General features: G+C 42.1%; 1 protein-coding gene across 1 annotated transcript; it reads right to left on the minus strand.

Annotated features, from left to right (window-relative positions):
• Positions 1 to 16769: 16769 nt before the first annotated feature.
• On the minus strand, positions 16770 to 19458 carry LOC148039408 (fructose-bisphosphate aldolase 1, chloroplastic-like). The gene is made up of 6 exons (XM_087690400.1): positions 19147 to 19458; positions 18790 to 19059; positions 18341 to 18450; positions 18175 to 18265; positions 17455 to 17724; positions 16770 to 17339 (listed from the first exon to the last, which is right to left on the minus strand). The coding sequence occupies exons 1-6, from the start codon at positions 19309 to 19311 to the stop codon at positions 17061 to 17063; spliced, it is 1185 nt and encodes a 394-aa protein (XP_087546526.1). The 5' UTR covers positions 19312 to 19458; the 3' UTR covers positions 16770 to 17060.
• Positions 19459 to 22919: the final 3461 nt, after the last annotated feature.

The raw sequence follows: 22919 nt of genomic DNA on the forward strand, positions 1-22919 counted from the left end.
GGCACTCTCAATTTTGAGCATGACTTTAGCTTCGGGTCTCTTCTTCCTTTGCCTACGACTCTTTTTTCCTACCAAGGTTGCATCAAGATTGCTAGGTCCTGGCAGTGATATGCTGGCCTGCTTCGTTTGTGCACAGGTCATGACATGCAATGGGATGGGTGTAGCCTCCTCATCGAGATTCTTGACACCAAAACAGCCCCAATGGGATGGATGGCATGTTAGCCAAACTCAAGGATAGTTTTTTCTTTGGACAATCAACAAAGAGATGAGTGATTCCACACTCAGGGCACCTTAGGTTAGCCTTATCTCTATTTTGTTGTTCCCTTTCAGGACAGTGTGATGAGATGTGTCTAGGTGGGTGACCGCAAATCAAACACATGATTGGCTCTTGGGTCTACCCTCCTAGGCCTCTACCTCATCCCCTACCTAATGCCATCACCGGTACTGCTCAATAGTCCATAAGGACTGCATTGCCCTCATCATCATGCGAGACATAAGGGTATACGTAAGTCTCTTCCTCATTTGGCTCTTCCACGTAGTAGATTGGAGCATCACTCGGTGGGTGGGTCACATAAGGACCAGGCAATCTAGGTATTCCAATAGGATTTATGTCCATCCTAGGAACAATCGGCTTAACATCGTCTAGTGCGGGAAGGGCCAATGGGGATCCCCTTCCGAAGAATTATTGTGGCCTATTAACTAGGTAAGGTTGACCGTAAGGTTGTGAGTACGGAAGTTTTCTAGGCAATCTACAATGCGCTATGTCATGACCAAACCTACCACAATTTGCACAAGGTCGTGACCTGGGATCTTGACACTCGGCTCACGCTCAATCGCCAAGACCCACGAACCGCTTATCGTTCAAGCATTTCAAGTGAGCTCTAATGGCTATCTCTCACCTAACCAACGCGCCTTCAAACCTACAAGTGTAGTGAGCTTACCTCAATATCGAAATGAGTTGCCTCCTCCCTCACACACCCCGATAGCTTCACGATCCTAGATGCTGACTCAAGCATCCTCAAGCCTCCTCCATCGAGCTCCATCCACCATAGCCACGCACGCAAGAAAAGAGAAGAGAATAGGAGAGGAGAGGAGAAGAGGAGATGGTGAAGAGCTTCACCCTCTTGATCCCTCACTCCCATACACTCGCTCCCTCACACTCTCACACTCCCTCTCTCAAGAGCACACACAAGCAAGGTGAAGAGAGGAAGAGAAGAAGAGAGGACTCTTGTTAGCCACACACCAAAGAATGAGCTTCCATTCACTTTTTAAACTTTATATACAAGCCCTAAAATCCCATGGGCACCCACCATTTTTTCATGACCGGTCATTGTGGCAAGTTACTTTTTCCTATTTCCCACTTCTTGCCTCATGCCTTTAGCCTACACTCATCTATTTTTTTACAAGTAGCACAGAAGGGAGCCTGGCTCTCTTTTACAAGAGTTTTAAGAGTTTTTTGAGGTGCCTTCCTTTTAAAATTGTGCTTTTTGCCTCAACTTAGCTTTAGGGGCCGTCTTTGCACCTTTGCTCTTTTTCTGTCCTTTTGCCGCTCTTTGCTTTATATTTCCACCATCTCGAATTGAGGTTAACAAGCAAAGTGCCAAAAACACAATATTAGTGAGTTTGGGAATCTCTAAATTCCCATTTTTTGAATACTAAAAAGGTGGCACTCAGATAACATATCCATAAGTTTCTCAAAACCATATGATGTGACCTATCATTGGAAAGCGCTTGAAAAATGGAATCTATTGAGCTATAGAGCACTCAATTTGGAGTTATAGTATTCAAGTTATGACCAATCCAAAGATTTGACCACGTGTCCCAAACTTATGGAAAATTCCCATATTCCCCAATATGGTGTTCAAATATCATTTCTATATTTTATGACAGTAAATATTAGGCTGAATATTTAGCTAATTTCAGCCCAAATTTTCAAGAGATAAGAGCAAGATTTGATCCAAATTCATGTGCAGTAGTAGAAGAAATGACATTTAACAATATTAATGAGATTTCATTATATAATCCATGCATACACCATGCAAAGCAACTCCCACTTTAGCAATATCACAAAAAATACATTTGTAACAATCCCAAATCTACAAGTGATCACTAAGACTACTACACCATGAATATTCAGCAATACATCAATTCAATGGGAGCTGCCAAATACGTGTACTACATACATATGTGCCAAAAAGCACTTGTGATACACAAAAACACTAGAATTCTCTGCAATTTCTTCAAAATCTCACAAGTGAGAGATAATAAACTTGAATTTCACTAATTTACAGCACCAAGATTGCTTTAGCAATGTCCTCAAACATTTCACATATTAATTTTGCCAAAATTCATAAATTTCAGCAAAAGCCCCAAAATTTCACTAATCAATCTATCCCAAAGGTGAATCTGCCCCAGTGAGAGAGAAAAAAAAAAGACAGTACAACATGTACACATGTACAACAGGATGAGGAAAAAGACGTCATCTCATCCAATGCCCATCAATCTCCTGAGGAAGGCAAAGCGCTCAGTAGTGAGGCTCTTCATGAGCAAGTCTGCAGGATCTTGACAAGGTCAACAGACTTGTCCTCAACGACCTCGCGAATGAAGTGATACCTCACCTCGATATGTTTCGTCTCTTTGCATGGAAGACCGGATTCTTGGCCAACTGAATGGCACTCATAGAATCTGAATGCAGTGTAGGCATAGCATCTGTTATACCAAGGTCTGCAATCAAACAACCCAACCAGATAGCCTTTTTGCAAGCCTTTGCGGCTGCAATATACTCGGCCTCTGTAGTAGAAATGGTCATACACTTCTGCGCCCTGGACATCCACCAAGAGATGGCCACTCCAACATAAGTGAAAGCATAGCCAGAAGTGGACTTTCTACTATCTACATGTCCTGCATAATCAGAGTCAATGTACCCCACGACTCCTATGCCATAACAAAGACACATATATGTTGTGCCTTCAGGTACCTCATGATACCCTTCATGGCATCCCAATGTTTCTTGCCAGGTGTAGCCATATAACATGCCCCAGCCCCAACTGCAAAAGCAATATCTAGATGGATGGCTATCATGGCATACATAAGACTTCCCACGGCTGATGCATCGGGAATCTTGGCCATCTCGGCCCTCTTCTCATCTGTCTACGGACAATCGGCCTATGAAATCTTCACATGAGAAGGTAATGGACAGCCAATAGGCTTAACATCATGCATGTGAAAGTGCTCAAGGACTTTATGAATGTACTCCCTTTGTGACAAATAGAGTAGTCCTTGAGATCGGTTGCACGTAATGTGTATACCAAGTATATGAGAGGCATGTCCCAGATCTTTCATCTCAAAGCTCTTCTTTAGCTGAGCCTTAAGAGCATCTAGCTCCTCATGAGTTGTCTCTACTAAAAGCATGTCATCCACATAGAGTACCAAAATCAGTAAAGAACCATCACGGGCTTTCTTTTTGTACAAGCACGGATCCATAGCACTGTGGCTATAGTCCTGTGACTGCATGAATGCATCAAACTTATGGTATCATTCCTTGGGTGCTTGCTTCAATCCATATAGACTCTTCTTTAGCTTGTATACTAGGTGTTCCCTACCAGGGTCTGCAAAGCCCTTAGTATGCTCCATGTAAATCTCATCATGCAAGTCCCCATGTAAAAAAGCCGTCTTGACATCCATCTGGTACAAGTCCAGGTCAAGCTATGCAACCAAGGCCAAGACTAAGTATAGGGTGGTCATCTTGACCACAGGAAAAAAGACTTCATCAAAGTCAACACCATGCTCCTGCTTTAAACCCTTAGCAAACAATCGAGCCTTGTATGCCGGCTTGGGGTGTCCAAGGGTACTTTTCAGCTACACCCACTTGCATGGCAAAGCCTTCTTACACTGAGGCAAGGAAACCAAATCCCAAGTCTAATTCTTATGCAATGACTCAAGCTCAGACTGCATAGCCCTTTCCCAAGAGTGACAATCACCCCTGTGCATAGCCTCATCATAAGTGAGAGGTTCTTCTGTATCTATAACCAATACATAATCCATAGAGGGCACAAAACGGTCAGGAGGTCGTCTATCTCTAGTAGAACACCTCAACCTAGGCTCTACTACCTGACTAACATCCTATCTAACATCTGCATGTCTAACATCTGGGCCATGAGCATCAGGTGATGTTGCACGCTATCTAGCTGGCCATGGAGCGGGCTGAACGGGAGCAGGTGGCTCCTCCTGAAAGATAACTCTGCATACCTCAACCACTTTCTCAAGGTGCATATGCATTTTGTCCTCATGAAAGATGACATCATGGTTGCGGATCACTTTCCGCGCCTGTGGATCCCATAGACGGTAGCCCATCTCTGGTGCATCTCCATAGCCAATGAAAATGCATTTGACACTTTTAGGATCCAGCTTATTGCGTTTTTCCTTGGGCACATGGCAGAATGCCTCGCATCCAAAGACACACAAATAATCATAAGAGAGGGGCTTGCCTGCCCATACCTCCCTTGTAACCTGAAAGTCAATGTCACTACTAGGTGACCTGTTAATGAGATGCACGGCAGTAGTAACTACCTCAGCCCAAAAGTGTTGCGGTAAGCCAGCTTGGTTAAGCATGCTGCGAACCTTTTCCTGAATGGTCAAATTCATGTGTTTGGCCATACCATTCTAGGGAGGGATGTAAGGGGCAGTCAACTGATGCTTAATACCCCGATCATCACAAAACTGCTCAAAAGCACGTGATGCATACTCACCCCCATTATCTGACCTAAGGCATTTGAGCCTTTTCCCAAACTGGTTCTTTGCCAATGCAAGCCAACATTGAAATGTATCTAAGACATCAAATTTTCTCTTTATGGGATAAGCTTAAACCTTATGTGAGTAATCATCTATGAAAGTAACAAAGTACTTTGCCCCACCGAGTGACTGGCAGGGCATGGGCCCACATACATCTGAGTGCATAAGAGCGAAGGGCTCACCCATGCATTTCTTACCAGGCTTTTTATGCGTATTTCTAGTCTGTCTGTCATACAAACAATGATCACAAGAATCAAAATGTGAAGAGTCAAAAGGCGGAAGATATTACAAAGCATAGAGCATTTCCGTTCCTTTAAGGGACATATGCCCCAAATGAGCATGCCAAAGGGATACATGGGAATAGAACCCATAGGCAAAACATGATCCATTGTATCTCCAAATACAAGTAAGGGATAGAGGCTGCCAGACTTGGCACCTCTTGCAAGCACAAGCTTGCCACGATTAATCCTCCATGCAGAGCCTCCAAAAGACACAAAATACCCTGCATCATCAAGCTGTCCAACTGACATAAGGCTGCGAGTCAATGCAGGTACATGGCGTACAACATGCAAAACAAAAGAACTGCCAGAAGGAAACTACAGCCTAACATCTCCAATGCCCACAATCTCAAGATACCTATCATCACCAAGACACATAGAACCAGACATGGTACGATAGGTATGAAACCCAATCTCTACAGGGTGTCACATGAAAGGACACACTCAAATCCAAGAGCCACCACTGCGCATACATAGAATGTATCTCAGAAGCTTGTAAGGCATCGCATGAAGAAGTTGCAAGTATGTAATCATCGTCTGAATCAGTGGCCTGCATGACATTAACCTCTTCTATCTTCACACTGGACTTTGCAGGTACAATACTGCTGCGCTCAGAAGACTTTTCCTGCACTTTTTCTTTTCCCTTTTCCTTGCACTTATCATCGCGCATTTTATGGCACTGCGGCCTAATATGTCCTGCTTTCCCACAATAATGACAGGTAAGATCAGACTTCCATCCACGGGACTTACTACGACCACATGACTTGGACATGGACTTCTGAGAGTCCCTACCTTTATGATCATTATCATGTCTGCCATCTCTAACGGTCAATGCATGTGAAGAGCGGGAAGCATCATTGTTTCTCTTGTTGATTTCCTCAATCAATAAAACACTCTCAACATCTTTGATTTTCAGCCCATCAATCTTGTTCGTGCATATGGCAATACGGAAGATATCCCATGATTCAAGCAAGGTGCCAAGCAGAAACAACAGGTGCAAGTTGTCTTTGAACTCAATACCCTGTGACAACAAACTCTTCATGATAGCATGAAACTGACTGAAATGAGATGATAGGGAGGTCCCCTCCTTCATGCAAAGGTCCATTAACTGCTTCAGTCAATATATCTATGACGCAGGACTCTACTGCGCATAGAGCTTCTAAATCTTCTCTCATAAATCCCATGCACTATGATTCTCATCTTCAACAACATTATGATGGACCTCTTCTGAGAGTGACAAAATAATGGTAGACTTGCATAGCTCATCAACTTTCGTCCAAACATCATCATCCATATCCTCATGTTTAACACCCTTGAAATGCAAGGGTTTAATCTACAACTTCTGCACCAAAACCTGCCATATTTGGGACTTCCAATACCCATAGTTGGTATCATCCAACTTGGCAATGTTAAAGAGAGCTGTGTCTTTCATATGACCAGCCATACTGTCCCAAATCAAAGTAAAAAAGCAAAATTGCAGGTTGCTATAATTAGCAAAAAATGCACTAAAACCACTGCTAAAATTGGCTAAAAGAGTGGACATCACCAAGACAAGTACTTGTCCACCAAATATGACCATGATAACATCAAATAGTAAGCATTACCCTCATAGAAGTGCTCAAAATTTACAGATTTCAACTTGTTCTAATAAATGACAGTAGTATGTAAAACTGTCCCAAAATGAAGCAATCATTGATACATATGTCACTGCAACTACCAGGTAGCAAGATACATCCAACAATGAGTGTCAAGGGGCAAGAAAGTACGAAGAACTGTCAAACCAACAGGCAAGAGACATCTCATAGGTCTAGAAGTCATGCATGTAATGGGTCTTGGGGTAAGAGAAGAGACCGAGACCAAGCACAAGCACAACTGATAGATCAAGAAGCTCAATACATAGCCATCAAAGATGCATACAAAACTGACAAATATGTGACAGAGATAGGTGCATGCCCCAATAGGTGTATCAAATCAACCCACTACATACTAACTACAAACATAACACTCTCAAGAGAGCAAATGCATGTAACTGTCCCACAAGCTCAAGCTCAAGTGTAAGTAAAATTGTGTGTACATCTGAATATGCCAAGAGGCTCAAGTCTGATACAAAGAGAGCAAGCAATTCTCTAATACATCAAATACATAGCATCAAACATGTCAAATCCTAGTAGGGTACATCTGGAGCATAAATCCCAACTATCTCAAACCTGTAAAGCATAAGCCTAAAAGCATTCAAAGAGCATGTAACTGACAACTAAATGTAATTTCCAATAGATCCAAAATGCTTAAATACATTTGAAGACGAAGCTCCAAGTAACTGTCAAGCATGGGCAAACCAAGTGGCATCCATATCTGACCAAAGTATAAATGCAAGAAGCCTAAATGTCTAGCAAGGAAAATAGGCATAAACCAGTCCAAAGCATGCCAACTGAAGCCAAATGCTAGTGATGAACAACCAAGTTGGAGCCTAATCCAAGCTCAAAAGCATTTCGAAACCAAGAAGAAGCATTTGACAACCTCCAAATACATTAGTATGATCATTCAAACCTCCAGTAAGCACCCCGTATCCATGAACCAATGCATACAGCAAGTAAATGAGCTTCAGCCCACTATATTACACCAAGAAATTTATTGTTAAATGAAGTTCAAATGGTGCTCAAATCTGCTCCAAATCAATCCCAAATCATAGAAATAGCATCCCATAACATACAGGCATCATCGGGCATCAAGAGGCATCAAACGAGTAATACCAAGAAGCATCAAATAGTAAATGACAAGTGTTGCCCTGTTTTGATAGTCCTAGGACTGTGTATACAATAGGGATGAAGGGGGAAGCACTTAAATTGATCACCGGGAGCCAAGCACTAATGCCATGCAGTCAAACAATGATCGGAAAGGTTACCAAGTGTATCGGGAAGCCGAGGAAGAGCAGGGAAATGCCAGGAGCAGGCCAGCCCAGCCCCCTAAAAATGCACCGAAATTTGCACTAGCTGTTCCTAGGGGTTGGGGGGTCTTCAATAGTCTTTGGGGGCACTTGGCAATGGCGAGGGGGCTCCAATGCAGCCCAAGAAGAAGCCAATGAAGGTCCAGAAGATTGGGGAGGAGGCAGGAGATCAAAACATACCTGCAAATGAAGGTGCCATGGCTGCCATTGAAGCTCAGGTTGAAGCTCTTCAAATCCGAGCTGAAGAGAATGTCGGGCAAGCTCCAATGCCTTTCCTCTGATGCCAGTTGAAAGGGAAGTGGAACCCAGGAGGAAGAAGCTTGGCGGTAAGAGCTATGGTGGATGGAGAGCAAGAGCCGAGAGAGAGAGAGAGAGAGAGAGAGAGAGAGAGAGAGAGAGAGAGAGAGAGAGAGAGAGAGAGAGAGAGAGAGAGAGAGAGAGTCAAAAATGGGAACTCCAACAACCACAATGTGTGGCCGGGCCTTCCTTTATTCAAACTATCACTAAGAGAATAAAGAATAAGTGATTGTGATGGGTGCTCGCCACCTGTAGTGTGCAGTGGCGGGTACTGTCAGTGTAGTAATATACGGGCGGCTAGGCAGAGGCGCCTTTACCCCCAACAAATCTAAGGGATGTGCTTGTGCATGTGAACCCGCATCAATGGAAAGGAGAATAGTCTATAGAAATTAAGTAAAATTTTAACAAAAGAAAACGATTGAAACCTGATCGTTGACCTGTCACCTCACGCCTGGCATGTGCCATCACAAGTCATGCCATCACCTACCAACCTACGCCTCACACTTGGCCCGTCTGCTGTTTACAACGTCGCCTGCTAATCTCCACATGTCCTTATTTGGTCAAAAACTGACGGACTAACCGGTCATCTAGTCAAGATGAATGCCTATTCATGCTCGACTAGTTGAAAGGTGAAGTGCGCTTGACTCCTTCGTGCATGCAGAACTAACTCGTACTATCCTCAAGAAGTGTGCACACTCTTGCCACAACTCTAATACTAGTTTGTGGGGATGAGTGCAAATGAAGCGCGAGACAAAAACGGAGGAAGAGTAGTGTTGAGAGTGAGAGTGAGAGTGAGAGTGAGAGAATCCCAAGATGAGTGTACTAGTAATGATACACAAATAACAAAATATATTCATATGTTAGGATGCAAATAAGAGTATGTTCACACTCGTAAGTTTATACACACAAAGATTAAGGGACTTTACACCCAACACTTTGAGGGGGCACACTTTCCACTTGATGAGGTACTCGGGGTAACACTTGTGCTCTAAGCACCAAAGGATTGCCTCAAATTCAAAGAGGGAGTTGAAATGGAGTGGAATGTGTCACCCCCATTGTGTATTTGGATAGAACCTACGTAGAAGGCATGCATAAATGTCATTGTGTACGCAAATGCTCTCTGGCAAGTCTAGCTTGCATGTGACATCGTTCAGAACTCAAGTGATTCTGTATGCTCCATAGTATCAATGATTGAACTTTGGGGTCATGTAAGTGGATTGAGTTATTGTAGTGGAACTGGAGCGCATAAATGTGAGGTACCCAATCTTTTTGATCCACTAGAGCATAGCTTCTGAGACAATCTTCGATTCTTTGACTCGCTCGCTCTATTTGCACATCTGTCTCTGAGTGAAAGGATGATGAGAACTTGAGTTGTAACTTGTGCCTCCAAAGTCTTGAAGAGTTCCTTCCACATGTCGCTCATGAAGCAGCCATCCCGATCTGATATAATGTCTAAGGGCAATCCATGTAACTTAAAGACATGAGTGAAGAAAATGTGGGCTCTCTCCTTAGCATTGAGTGGTAGTTTGGTTTGGGATAAAGTATGCTTGCTTGAGAAACAATCCACTACTACAAAGATGATGGTATACCCATGGGACTCTAGGAGTTCCACAATGAAGTCCATGCTTATGATGTCCCATGGGTGGCTTGGTACTAGCATTGGTTGAAACAAGCTAGCCACCTTTGTGCAAGGGGCCTTTAGTAGTTGGCAAGTTGGGCATGTCTTCGCATAATCAATAACCTCCTCCTTCATGTTTGGCTAGAGAAATTGTTTCCTCAAGGCCTCTAAAGTATTGCTTTGTCCTTGTGTCCCCCTAGTTTTCCATCATGCAATTCATATAAGATGATTTTCTTCAACTCCATACTATTTGGGATGTACAATCTCTTACCTACAAAAAGGATTCCTTCAAGTATATACATTCCATGTGGTGTTTTCGTAGCTTTCAGTTCTTCCATCAATTGCATATCTCCTTGTCATGCTCTAGTGCCTCTTTACTAACTCTAGATGTTTGCCATTGGCTACACTCACTACTCGCAAGTTTGCTTTTTAACTGCTTTTTAACTAAGTGCATCAGCTATTTTGCTTGTGGAACCCCCAGTTTATGCTTCATCTCAATCTTAAATTCTACAAGGAAATCTAGTCATCTTGCTTGTTTGGCAGAGAACTTAGGTTGGGACTGGAAGTATTTGAGACAAGCTTTGTCTATAAAGACTAATGTGTGTTTGTCTTGCACATAGTGTTTCCATTTCCTAAGGCAATGTATCACTATTGGAATTTCCTTCTCATGGGTGCTCCACCGAGTCTCTACTTCTATGAATTTCTGGATTCATATACAATTGGGTGACCATCTTGCATCAACACTCCCCCAATGCCATAATCTGAGGCATCCATTGAGATCCAAAAGGGTTTGGTAAAGTCTGCTCGTGTGAGCAGCACAAGGGTTTTGCTCATACACTCCATAAGGTCAAAAGCTACTTGTTGGCCATCCCTCCACTTGAAATTTCCTTCTGTTTTGATAACGTGAGATAATAAGGTCTTGACCATGCTGTAATCTTTCACAAATCTTCTACAGAATACTGTGAAGTCTAGAACTTCCCTAACTTTTTGATTGTTTTTAATATTGGCCACTTTTTCATTGCTTCTACTTTCTTTTGGTCCACTGTGATTCCTTCCCTACAATAGACCCCAAGAATTCCAACCCCCTTACTACAAACTCACACTTCTCTAGCTTGGTATAGAGTTTGTGCTACCTTCGTTTCTTAAGGACCATCTTTAAGTGTTACTTGTGCTCCTCTAAGGTCTTGCTATAGCCTAACAAATTGTCTATCTAAATAAAGACAAATACATCTATCTTTGGTCTAAATACTCCATCCATCAATCCACAAAAGGTTCTCAGCCCATTGCTAAGCATGAATCTTAGGATGACCCATTCAAAACTACCATATCTAATGCAAAAAGATAGTATTTGGGATGTCTTCTTCAATTATGCAGATTGGATGGTAGCCTAACCTAAGGTCTATTTGGCTAAAATATTTGGCTCCATTAAGTCTAGCTAACAAGTCATCTACTAAGGGCATGGGATATCTGTTCTTTATGGTAATCTTGTTCAATGCCCTATAGTCTACACACAGATTAAGTACCCCATCCTTCTACTTAATGAACAACATTGGGGCTCCAAATGGTGAATTGCCTGGACAAATGAAACCTTGCTCTTTCAACTCATACAACTGCTTCTTCAATTCCATCAACAGTGTGATTCATGTAGTATGGGGCCTCAATTGGTAAAATTAACATTGGGATTAGCTTGATCTTATGGCCTACATCTCTCTTTGGAAGTAATCCTTTGGGTAACTCTAGGGGCATCACATATGCATACTCCTTTAGCACTTTCTCTACTACTTTATTACCTACTTGTAGTTTTGGTACTTTGGGTGGCTCATTCTCCATAGGTCTCATCATACATAGATATACCGCATTTCCTTACTTTACTAAGCTCTCCACTTATTTGCACTTGAAACATATAACTCACTGCGCTTGGCCAAGGCTTGGGGCCTCCACCATGATATATTTGACCACATTGCCATAAGATTCACTTGGAGTCAATCTATTGTGATTGTTCCCCTGCCTTCTAAATGCTCCCCCCCCCCCCCCTTGGTACCATGACAAATTGTGATGCAACTAGGGTTACTCTTCCCAAGATCTGACTTCTAGCTTCAAATACGGGTCCTCTTAGAGGATTGGCCTTAGGATCCAAGTATTGGTAATAAGGCTTGTGTGGAATCTGGTTTGGTTTCCTTGGGTTGTTCTCCTTCCTTCTAAGTCCACTAGTCTCTCAGCCACTCTCATGGCCTCGGCTAGATTCTCAAGTTCTTGTCTCTCTACATCTCTTCTTGTCCACTCCTGCATGCCAAATAGAAATCCATGTGACTTGGTGTATGCATCTATATTTGGGGGTTGAAGCATCAATTGCCAATACTTGTTGGCATACTCCATCTTCCCTTGTGCTTACTCAAGGTTCCTCCACTCATCCCTAACCTTGAATTTCGTCATCTTTGGGATGAAATAGTCCTTCAGCTCCTCCTATAGTTCCTGTCAAAAGACATGGATCTAGAGCATGGCGGCATGAGCTATGGAGGATGGAAGATGTAGACAGGACCCATGTAGACATAGACACAGAAAAGACCAACTGTCACACAAGTGAATTAGGTTCCAAGATTGAGACTTGGACTCATAAACACAATCTTGTGTGTAATACAATGACACAGACACTTGATTGAAGGACAAAAGTACTATGGCATTGCATTGAAAAGTGAACCAAGTACATCATTATATAGTCTTTGACCTTTCTCCACTCTCCTCACTATGCATGTGGGATACAAGAGCCTCTGTTGGGCATCATCGTTTGCTCTCTTTTTCAACACCCCCCTCAAATGATGAGTTCCTATACCTACTGGCATTTGCCCCCCCTATATGTAGACATGGCTCGGGAGACTTGCTGTTAGGCAGTCAATCTTTACATTCTTGGTAGGCTTTTACAAGATAACATCCACTAAGGGAAAATACAAAGAGCTTTTTATCAAAACAATCTGTCAGAGATAGCAAAAGCATCTTCTTCTTCTTCTCTTTCATTCATGAATTGATTCTTGTGGTGATTGTATTGCACCTGTTGGGCTCTTTTCTTATGAAAACATTCACTGGCTACATGGCCAGTCTTACCACAATAGTGACATGTAATCCAATCCTTGTTGTTGTTATTGATGAATCCTCAACCTCTTTCTTTAGGTCCAGTAGCTCCTTTGGTGTATAAGAGTTTTTCCCTAGATGATGGGACACCATCTTTTGCATTCTTGTTCTTCTATTTATTCTCTTCATCAAGAAGAGAGTGCTCAATATCTTTCTATGACAAATTAGGTACATTGCTTAGAGTAGAGACAAGATTTTCATAAGGATCTTGGTTTACACTAGCAAGGAGTACAACAATGGCTTCATCTTCATCTATTGTTTTCTTTAGAGTGGCAAGTTGAGTTTTTAGACTTTTGAATTTGTTAATATGCATAGTCATTGAAGTGATGTCTTTTATGTCAAGCTTATAGAATTGTATTAACAACTTGATCTTAGAGTTTTTGGCTTGACTTCCAAAGACCCTGTTAAGCTCATCCCAAGCCTTTTTAGCATCTCTGATGCCAGAGATACATCATCAGACAATCCCCATGCAATAATACCTAGAGCTTTATTATGCATATTTTTCCACTCTTTGGACTTTGGTTCTTCAGTGGTTGGACCCTTCCAAGGATTTTTCCATCTTCACTTTCTTCTTCTTCCTCCTCTCCCTCAAATAGGTCCCACAAGTTCTTCCGCATGAGGTGGTACATGGCCTTCTCCTTCCATGCATGAAAGCCTTCTCCATTGAACTTGGATGTTTGCTCAAGCTCTGCCATGTTGATAAGCATTAAATAACCAGCAAAAGAGTTGTAGTTCAATGTGTCAAGAGACACAAGAAGATCGGTGTAAACCTAATACTAGTTGAGTATCAATGGATACTATTCTTTGAGCTTAGTGTTGGATGTCGGTGCTTGATCTGTTTGTTGATTTGAAGTATTGCTCTTGTTGGGAGTTGAGTTCAAGCTCAAATCGGAGTGGCATAGACTTCAGTGAGTTGGAATGAAGTGAAAAACAAGAACTTGAGCTCATAGAGGTGATCATTTGAGAAACCCTCTGAGTGGAAGAGAGCTTAGGTATGGCTCTTTAAAAGCCCTATAGTTGTAGGGCAAATCACACAGCGCAAAAGACAAATCGGCGTACAGACTAGAATCGGTGTAGTTCTAAACAGCAACTGTAAAAAAACGTAATGTTGGACTCTGGGCAATGTTGAGTTGTGATATGATACAGAGAAGCTTTGTGAGTTAGAAACACTAATCTAGAAGAAAGCACTGGAAGATATGGCTTGTAAAGAGAGATCTAGAAGCTCCAAGTAGGGTAGGTACTGTTCTGGCTATGGCAGCCATGAAAGCTGGAATGAAGGTGGTGAAAATGAGGTCATAAGCTAGCATTGAGATGGGCTGAAGTTAAGAAAGCTTGAGAGAGCAAAGAGGAGAGCTAGATTAAGCTGGGCCATGCTCAGTTGAGCTCTGATATCATGTCAAAAGATGTGGCTCTAGAGTATGGCATGAGCTATGGAGGATGGAAGATGTAGATAGGACTATGCATTTGGGATACAAGAGCCTATGCTAGGCATCATCATTTGCTCTCTTTTTCAATAGTTCCTTCCATGAGAAGATTGTTCGGCCCTATTCTTCTTCTAGTAGATACCAACTAGCCACATCCTCTTTGAGATAGATGGCTACCACTTCTCCTTTCCTCTCTTTAGATCACCTGGCATACTTCTAATACTTATCTACCTCTGCGATCCACTTCTTCAAGATCAACCCGTCTCTCTCTTCCTTGTACTTGGTAGCTTACGGCATCTTATACTTTCCATAATCATCTTCTGAACTCTCACTCTCCTCTCCATCACTTGTCACATGCTACTTATTCTTCTTCTTCTTCTTGCCCTTCTTTTTTGTGGGATATTTCAATAGTCTCCTCCTCATCCTTCTTGCCTACTACTTCAACTTCACCTTAATTCTCCTTCTTCTTCTCTTTGTATTTTCTAGTTGCTTCCTCTTGGAATAACTTATATGAAACCTATTTCTTTCCTCGTTTAGTTCTTTCTTCTTCCTCCTCTCTTTGTATTTTCTAATTGCTTTCTCTTAGGCTAACTTGTCTGCTAATCTATTTATTTCCTCCTCTAGTTTATATCTCTTCTCCTCCTCTTATTGTTTCATCCACTCTTTAAACCCTTGCTTATCTTCAACCTTCCTTCCTCCTTTTCTCCTCTTCTTCCTTCTGCTAGATGCTCCTCCAAATCAAATCCTAGCATACCTTCTAACTATCTCTCCAATTCATCTCCATTCCTAAACACAACTCTTCTTATCTTCAGCCTCAACAACAATGCTAATTGCATTATCTTCCATGGTGTTGTTAGAAGCCACACCTTGGCTTTGGGTGGTTTGCCGTAGGGGAGCCCCACCTTAGATCCAAGGGTGTTGTCACAAGGAAGCTACATCAAATGGTGGGTTTATCACAAGGGCGTCGTGTCTCATCTTCAAATGTTATGTCACGACAATGACATCGCCCCGTGAGGCATCACGATACAATCCCAAGGTACATCTTCCCTTATCATTCCATGGGCATTTCTAAACAAGTAAAAATCACTCAAATACCAAGTGTAATGTAACATTTAGGGGAAATTTTTTAAGGACAAGGAAGTCAATCCTTTTCATCATCATCTAAGAAGGTAGTAAAGTCGATTGAAGTGGTACTTTAAATATATATTTAAAAAAGATAACTATTTTGAAAAATTAGAATTAAACTTATTTCCTTTTTTTTAATTAAAATTGATTTTTCCCAATGTAAATATGTTCTAGGTTGAAGTGAACTAGTCTTTTCCCAAACCCTTGTAATGCACCTACACTCAAATCACTCAACATAGCACAAAAAGGTAATACAACATGTGAGAGCAAGGTATACCATTGCATTAGAAAATATACGACATAGGCACTTCTCAAGCCTACACCCTCGTGGTGTCACAATAGTGAGGGTGTAACACACTCAGTATAGGGAATAATATATAGAGTGGAAACCAAGCAAAGCTCAAAGTGACTACTACTCCCTACACATGTTCATTTGGACATAATGCCAAGGAATAGCTACAAAGCCCCAAAGTGGAAAAGGGTAAGAAGTGGGTGGGGGGTACAGTTGGCTATTGTGAACTTGTGAGGAGAAATTGGCTCTAGCATAGGACAACGCATTCAAAGATCACCCTCAAGGATTGTCGAAGCATTGTGGATATGTCCTCACTAAGGTGGCAGAGTGAGTGTTCTCAAAAGCACATAATAATGGCCTGGGCTTGATCTTGATAGCTACCTTTGTCTCATCTCCTAGGGTGTAGGTGATGAGCTCTATGGATCTCTAAGACTCTTATCTAAGATCATCCCCTAAGGCAGACGCATGTCCCCGAAGCTGGAGATACCCGCAACCAAAAGCATATTGAAGGCTTGGTATGGCCCCCTTATAACTTAAAGATCCTGCACTAATCCTCCCCACAACTTAATAGAGACCTAAGCCTGACCCACCCAAACAAAAACCCACCAACTCTAAACACCGTGGATCCCTTTCTCGACAGTAATGCTTTATGGTTGTAGTATCAGCTGGTATTCTGAAGAAAATATCACCCTCTAGTTCACTCATTCACATCCAACCAAGCAAATTCAAGATTAGTGCGGTGCATGTGTGCATGCATACATGTTCTTAATCAACTCTGTGGGGCTGAATGCACACTTTCAGCTCTCCCATGAAAACAAGTCTTCCACCACAGCATATGGAATCCACTGACATTACCAGGAGATCTGTAATCAAATGGACAAATAGTCGGCATATCATTACAGGATGCATCAAAAGAAGCATACAATGATATTTTGCAACATCCCAGGCTGCAAATTTATTTAACTCAGCAAGGCATTACACCTGATAAAGAATACACAGACTCCACATCATTAAAACTGGGGTCTGTACCTAAGCAGCATCCTAAGGAGCATATAGCCTGACTGCCCTCAACTGTTGTTCTACACAGAGAACAAAGCAATCTTTGTGTAGGCATATGCTAACACATACAGCTTGGTGAAAAGCTTTTTCTACACTAAACACCTTTCTAATAAGTGTATCCTGCCACATACATGCCCTTCTTTGCTTCTTCACTTTCACCCTCTGCAGAGTACTTTCCAAGCTGAGCCATAGAGTTAGCCTTGGCGCGGATCAGAAGAGCCTTCTGGGCTGCATCCACATTCTCCTTCCGCCCTCCCCAGGTTTTCAGAACAGTGTTCTGAAGAGCTCGAGCATACGAGAAGGATACATGCCAAGGGTTAGGGCTCTGATTCATTGCATTCAAGTTGAGGGTTGCCTCCACTTCAGATTGGCCACCAGACAAGAACTACACCCCAATAACAGCCAATCAGTCTGATTTATTCAATCTCACGGAAATTAAAACAAAATTAGACATATTTCAGAATGCTAATATATGCAATATAAGCCCAAAGGATTATTACCATGATTCCAGGGACTGCAGGGGGTACCCTCCTCCTCAACATGTTCAAAGTGTAGGATGCAACTACCTCAGGGGAAGCCCTGTCTTTGCACTCTGCTCCTGGAGTTACCATACTGGGCTTCAAGAGGATGCCCTCGTACATCACATTGTTATTGGCAAGGAAATAGAAGACCTCATTCCACACCTTCTCAGCCACAGCCAGCGTCCTGTCAATGCCATGCTCTCCATCTAGGAGAACCTCAGGCTCAACAATAGGCACCAGTCCGTTGTCCTGAAAACAAGTGCACAAATAGAATGAATACAACTACTCACATAATCAGAATATTACAAGCCTGTAGGCTAAATTGGAAAGCATTTACTCAGGTGATCGATTCTGTGCAAGCATCAAAGGTGATGATTTCCATGCAAACATCAATCTGACATGCCAATTAAGATGTGTGCAATAATGTGAGATGCAGATGGAAGGAAATGGAATGTCAACTGGCATCCGAAACATCGAGCATTCAGCTATATTAGAACCCTGTGAAACACAATCCAACAAGCACTGAATTCGCTCTCTGATATATGCACCCACCAAACTTTTTCCATATTAGGCAATCACTCTTTTCACCTTCAGGAGAACACGATTATCTTGTCTGTATCCTCACAAAAATTGGAAATTTTGAAATGCCAACCCCATAGTCAATACAGAAAAACTAAAAAGTCAGGACAATCAATAGACCTGTGAGATGGCAGCATATCTAGCAAGTCCCCAGGCAGCTTCTTGTACAGCAAGTTCAGAGGGACCGTTCGGGATGCTGATAACAGTTCGCCTGGAAAACAGAAGCACTTATCAATTGCAGTCTCTTACACCAAAACGCAAAAATTACAAGACAGCAAGCACTGACCATTTGGCAAATCGGGCCCCTTGCTTGTAGTACTCAGCAGACCTCGAGGCCAAACCATCAAGGCCTTGACACCAGGATTCATCATTTGAGCCGGCCAATGGAACAAGGCCCTGAAAGTTAGGCAGAGCTCGAGTCAGATACCCTATGTATCAACGCACAGAACTTCCAAGCGTGAGTGGTATAGGTGAATGTTAAGCTACACGTCTCGCTCAGAAGGACCTCTGTATGTACAGTCTAATTTCCACAAGATTCACATGGACATAAACATTGAGGACAGTCATGTGAATGAAGGTTAAAGATGAATGGAGGATTGAACCAGACATCCACAAGATAGAACTACATATGAGTATCCACATTCAGTTATATTTTGTGTAAAACTTAGATTGCAAATTGACAATGAAATCCAGCACACGGATAGCACTGCTCAATATATTTATGCAAACTCACACCTTGTCAACTTTGATGCCAGGAGCAATGTTCTGCTTTTTCAGGCAATCCACAAACTTCTCGCCAGCGAGGGTGGATTGATAGAGAGTCTCTTCAAACAAGATGGCACCAGAGATGTATTCTCCCAGACCAGGACTGGTGACCAACAATTCGCGGTACGCTTGTCGGTTGGCCTCGGTGTTCTCGAGGCCAATTGAAGCAAGCCTCTTGCCACAGGTAGCATTGGACTCGTCCATAGCCAGGATTCCACGACCTGGGGAAGCAATCGATTTCTGCACAAGAGCTTCAACCGAATCGGCACAAGGATGTGACCCAGAAGGATCTTAACTAGGGCAAAATGAAACACAAAAGAAAGGTACCGCGGTCTTAACAAGCTCATCGGTGTAGGCACTGGCAGCACGGACAGACAGGCCAGAATTAACCTGCAGGCTGGAAGGAGCTCCATGGCCGGATGAAGGCTTAATGGACTGCCCCAGGAACTGAGAAGAGGGCAAAGAGACTGCAGGTTTCAGGAGGGCTGCCATGGCTTCTGTGCTTCCTTGACGAGGGTTAGATTCTCCGACGCTGTCTCTCTCTCTCTTCCGCAGGAGAGCTCTTTAGATCTCTCACAACAGCATTTGAGGGGACTATTTTTAGATGGATATGTGGTCGATGAAGGGCACAGGCTATGGATGGCTGGCACTCTCCCTTCTTTATGTGGCTCCTAAGGCCCGGTTCACACTTGCACGGTGGCCAAAAGGGTGAAAAATCCCCTTTTCCACCCAGCCACAAGGATTTCCCAAGAGTTGTCCACCCTCTCATTCACATTAGTGGTGGACAAGGAAAGGAGCGAAAGGAGCTTGGGGGAAGAAGGAAAGGAACGAAAGGCGTGAAAGAAGATGACAGTGATCTCTACATTGTTGTCCGCCGCAACTCACAGGGCCTGCACTTGCTCCCACTGTTTTCTGCTCGGCTCCTGTTGGGACATTCTTTAGAAATGTAAGAAGGCATCCAAACGAAGTTTGTTCTTTCTCTGAAGCTGACAGACCTGGAGACTATTGAATGATAGAATTTTTTAGCTCTTATCAACAAGAGGTATGAGCTGACAGACCTGGAGGCTATTGAATGATAGAATTCACAGTTAGGCATTCATATAAAATGGCCAGTCAGAAGATAGTGACAAAAATCAACCATAAGCCACATAAGTCCAAGTGATTATCTTCTATTACAAAGTTGATCAATTCTAAGCACAGTAACAATTGCATAGCAAGTTCCCCCAGTTACTAGATGACTAGAACCCACAAAGGAGAACTGAGGTTGGTTTCTTCTAGTGGAGGCCTCACTTGATTTGGCATTATGGCCTATAAGCCTGCAACATGCATGGAATCTGACTGTTGCCACCATGAAAAACCACACAAAATGAGAGACCTATAACACATTTATAACTGCATTTCCTTTTTTCATGCATTCAAGAATGGGAGATGACATTATCCAAGCAGTCTGCCATCCTAAACATCTCCTGCATATATAGGGACCAACTAGCTTCATATATGTGTAAAAGCTATACTAGTAAGCTACACTAACGTAAAGCACTTGCTCTACAAAAGGATCACCACTATTAGGCTGTGCATGTATTTCATGCCACTACCCAAAGGTTCCCCATTCCTGAATCCCATCCATTTCATTGCACCTTGTAAATTTGGAGCATAGACGAATAGGTACCCCCTCATCAGACTTCATGTCAAACAACTGCTACAGATGGCCTTGCTTGCCAAAGCTTTTTCTCCTCCAATTTTGCAAAAATGAAGTTGTACCACAAAACTTGCCAACTTTTGATGGATCGTGTACAACTACTGAAATCTTCAAGGCTTCATATTATACATTGCCATCACTGGCTTTGCTTTCCAACCTGCTCATGTATAAGTTTCTGGTGTAGTTTTGGAGTTGCACCTTTCAACTCTATTGTTTTAACAGCCAAAAAAGCTATCAGTCACAATCATATGGAATGATGTGTCTATAAGGTAGGAGAACTTACTCTTATACAAACCTGGAAGTTTAAAATTAAACAGAGGAGGAAGTGGTCTTCCAGATGGCAGTCGAGTATTTGGATCGCGAAGTTCATCAAAGAAAGGATGCACACATGCTTCAAGCTGGTACACAATTGAGAATAGAAGGAACTCAAATGATGGTAAAGTAAATATTGGAGTTGCAAATTAAGACACAGTAAAGTAACTATTGCAGTTGTAGATTAAGCCACTTTTCTTGTTCACATTAAAGATTACACATAATGCTCAGTACCTTGAATAGGAAAATATTATTACATAGGACTATAAGATTAAAAACAAAGATCTTACTGCATTGCTGGGAGAATACTGCAACACTCTAGACACCAAATCAACTGCCTCAGGTGGTCTTGAAAAACACAAACAGATCCATTATCAAAGCAACAATGCCCACCCCTTCCAGCAACAACAAATAAACAAGGCAAATGAGTAAATAGTCTTGGACATCCACACAAGTATCTGTGGGAGTAAGATTTAATGAACAGCTGAGAGAAAGCTACCATCCTAAACTAAAAGTCATCTAAAACCATGAAAATGCATTTTTAGCACCTTACTAATCTCCACCAGTTGATCAGCTTAGGAAAAGATCTATCTCTACTCTGTATTTCCAAATTTCAGCATGCATCTCTTGGCTAGAGAAAAAAGAATAGCAGCACAAGCAAATGCAGAAGTCCCATATAACAAAAGTGTTATTGTGTTATGGACTACATACCCTTCAAAATAGAAGGGTGGCATTACTACGCTGCAAAATTTGCTACTGATATACCATTAATTTTGATCAGAATAACAAAGTACACGAAAAAGAACAGAAATGAACATGTAACACAGTGTATAGAAAAGTAACTTTTGAGTATAAATTTTAGAGAATATTTTTAAAAATTGCTAAGTAGAATTGTACAAAGTTGAATTTGAATCTGTAGATTTATATTGTAGATTACTCGTCTTCACCTAGATGCTCATCTTCACTATCACCAAAAACCATTTGGATGTTTCTATGACAATGCTCCTTATACATTACTCGAGCCAAATTGTCCATGCGTTCAGTACCTCTACCCATATTGTTGGTCTCTACATCATCTGCTTCAATTTGTGCTTGATTGACCACCTCTACTTTTGACATTGGTAGAATTGCACGAACTTCAAATAAAGTGGATGTTGATGTCCTTGTAGTCCCTACCTCAAGGTTTACTGATTGCACGAGGGTTGTTTCAGCATCCCTTACCCAATCCATGTCAAAGGTGCCACCATGTAGTATGCAAATAGTATGCAACACAAGACATGCAATGACAATGTCGAGAACATTAAGCAGATCCATGTCTATGCATTTTAGGAGAATCCGAAACCTTGCCTTCAACATTCCAAAAGCCCTCTCAACGGCCATCCATGTACTGGACTGGATGAAATTCCAATAATACTTCATCTTAGACAAGCCTTCCTTGCTTCCTTTAAAAGGAACTAGCATGTACAGTTTTGCTGTGTATGCACAATCACCTACTAAGCAATACTTGCCAAGGTCACCTTTGTTGCATTGGATCCCAAGTGCATTGTTGCCAAAGTTCACAGAGTCATGTATGGACATGCACCAACCTACATTAGCAGTGCAAATAGGTGCAACTGTCAACTGTAACAAAATAGAGTGAAAACCTTTTTTGTTATAGTAGTCTGTTGCATTGTCCTTAGGTGCTATGATTGGTGCGCAGATCGGATGTTGTACGCTTGTGTAGTGAATGTCGGAAGGTCCCCAAGAACAAAAGAACTCTACTTTTTGCACAAAACTCAAGGTAAAAAGCATGCACGACATGAACAAGAGGACCAATTGGGTGCAATCTCCCCCCATGCCTTGTGTGAGCGCTCCACAAAGCATGTATTTTATGTATTAATAATCTTCAAGCTCAAATAATAGCCCAAATTACAAAATAGCAAGCTTTTGGCTTTTGAGTTTGCTTTAGCACAAAATAGAAATAAAGCTAATGGGCGGCGCCCAAAGAGTCAGGCATACCCAATACAATGTCCAAGTACAAATAACATAATCGTGCGCCCATGCGCATACAAAATAATAAATAAATATCCAACGCCTCAATAAATAGGCG

This window comes from Lygodium microphyllum, chromosome 2, assembly GCF_053477565.2.
Source record: "Lygodium microphyllum isolate KBCC chromosome 2, Lygodium_microphyllum_v1.1.10, whole genome shotgun sequence".
Taxonomy (NCBI): Eukaryota; Viridiplantae; Streptophyta; class Polypodiopsida; order Schizaeales; family Lygodiaceae; genus Lygodium; species Lygodium microphyllum.

Coding starts and splice junctions, on each gene's coding strand:
- LOC148039408 (XM_087690400.1), bottom strand. CDS start 19,311: ATGGCAGCCCTCCTGAAACCTGCAGTCTCTTTGCCCTCTTCTCAGTTC. Junction 18,451..18,789: donor CTGGCATCAAAGTTGACAAG/GTGTGAGTTTGC, acceptor CCTAACTTTCAG/GGCCTTGTTCCATTGGCCGG. Junction 18,266..18,340: donor GGGGCCCGATTTGCCAAATG/GTCAGTGCTTGC, acceptor TCTGTTTTCCAG/GCGAACTGTTATCAGCATCC.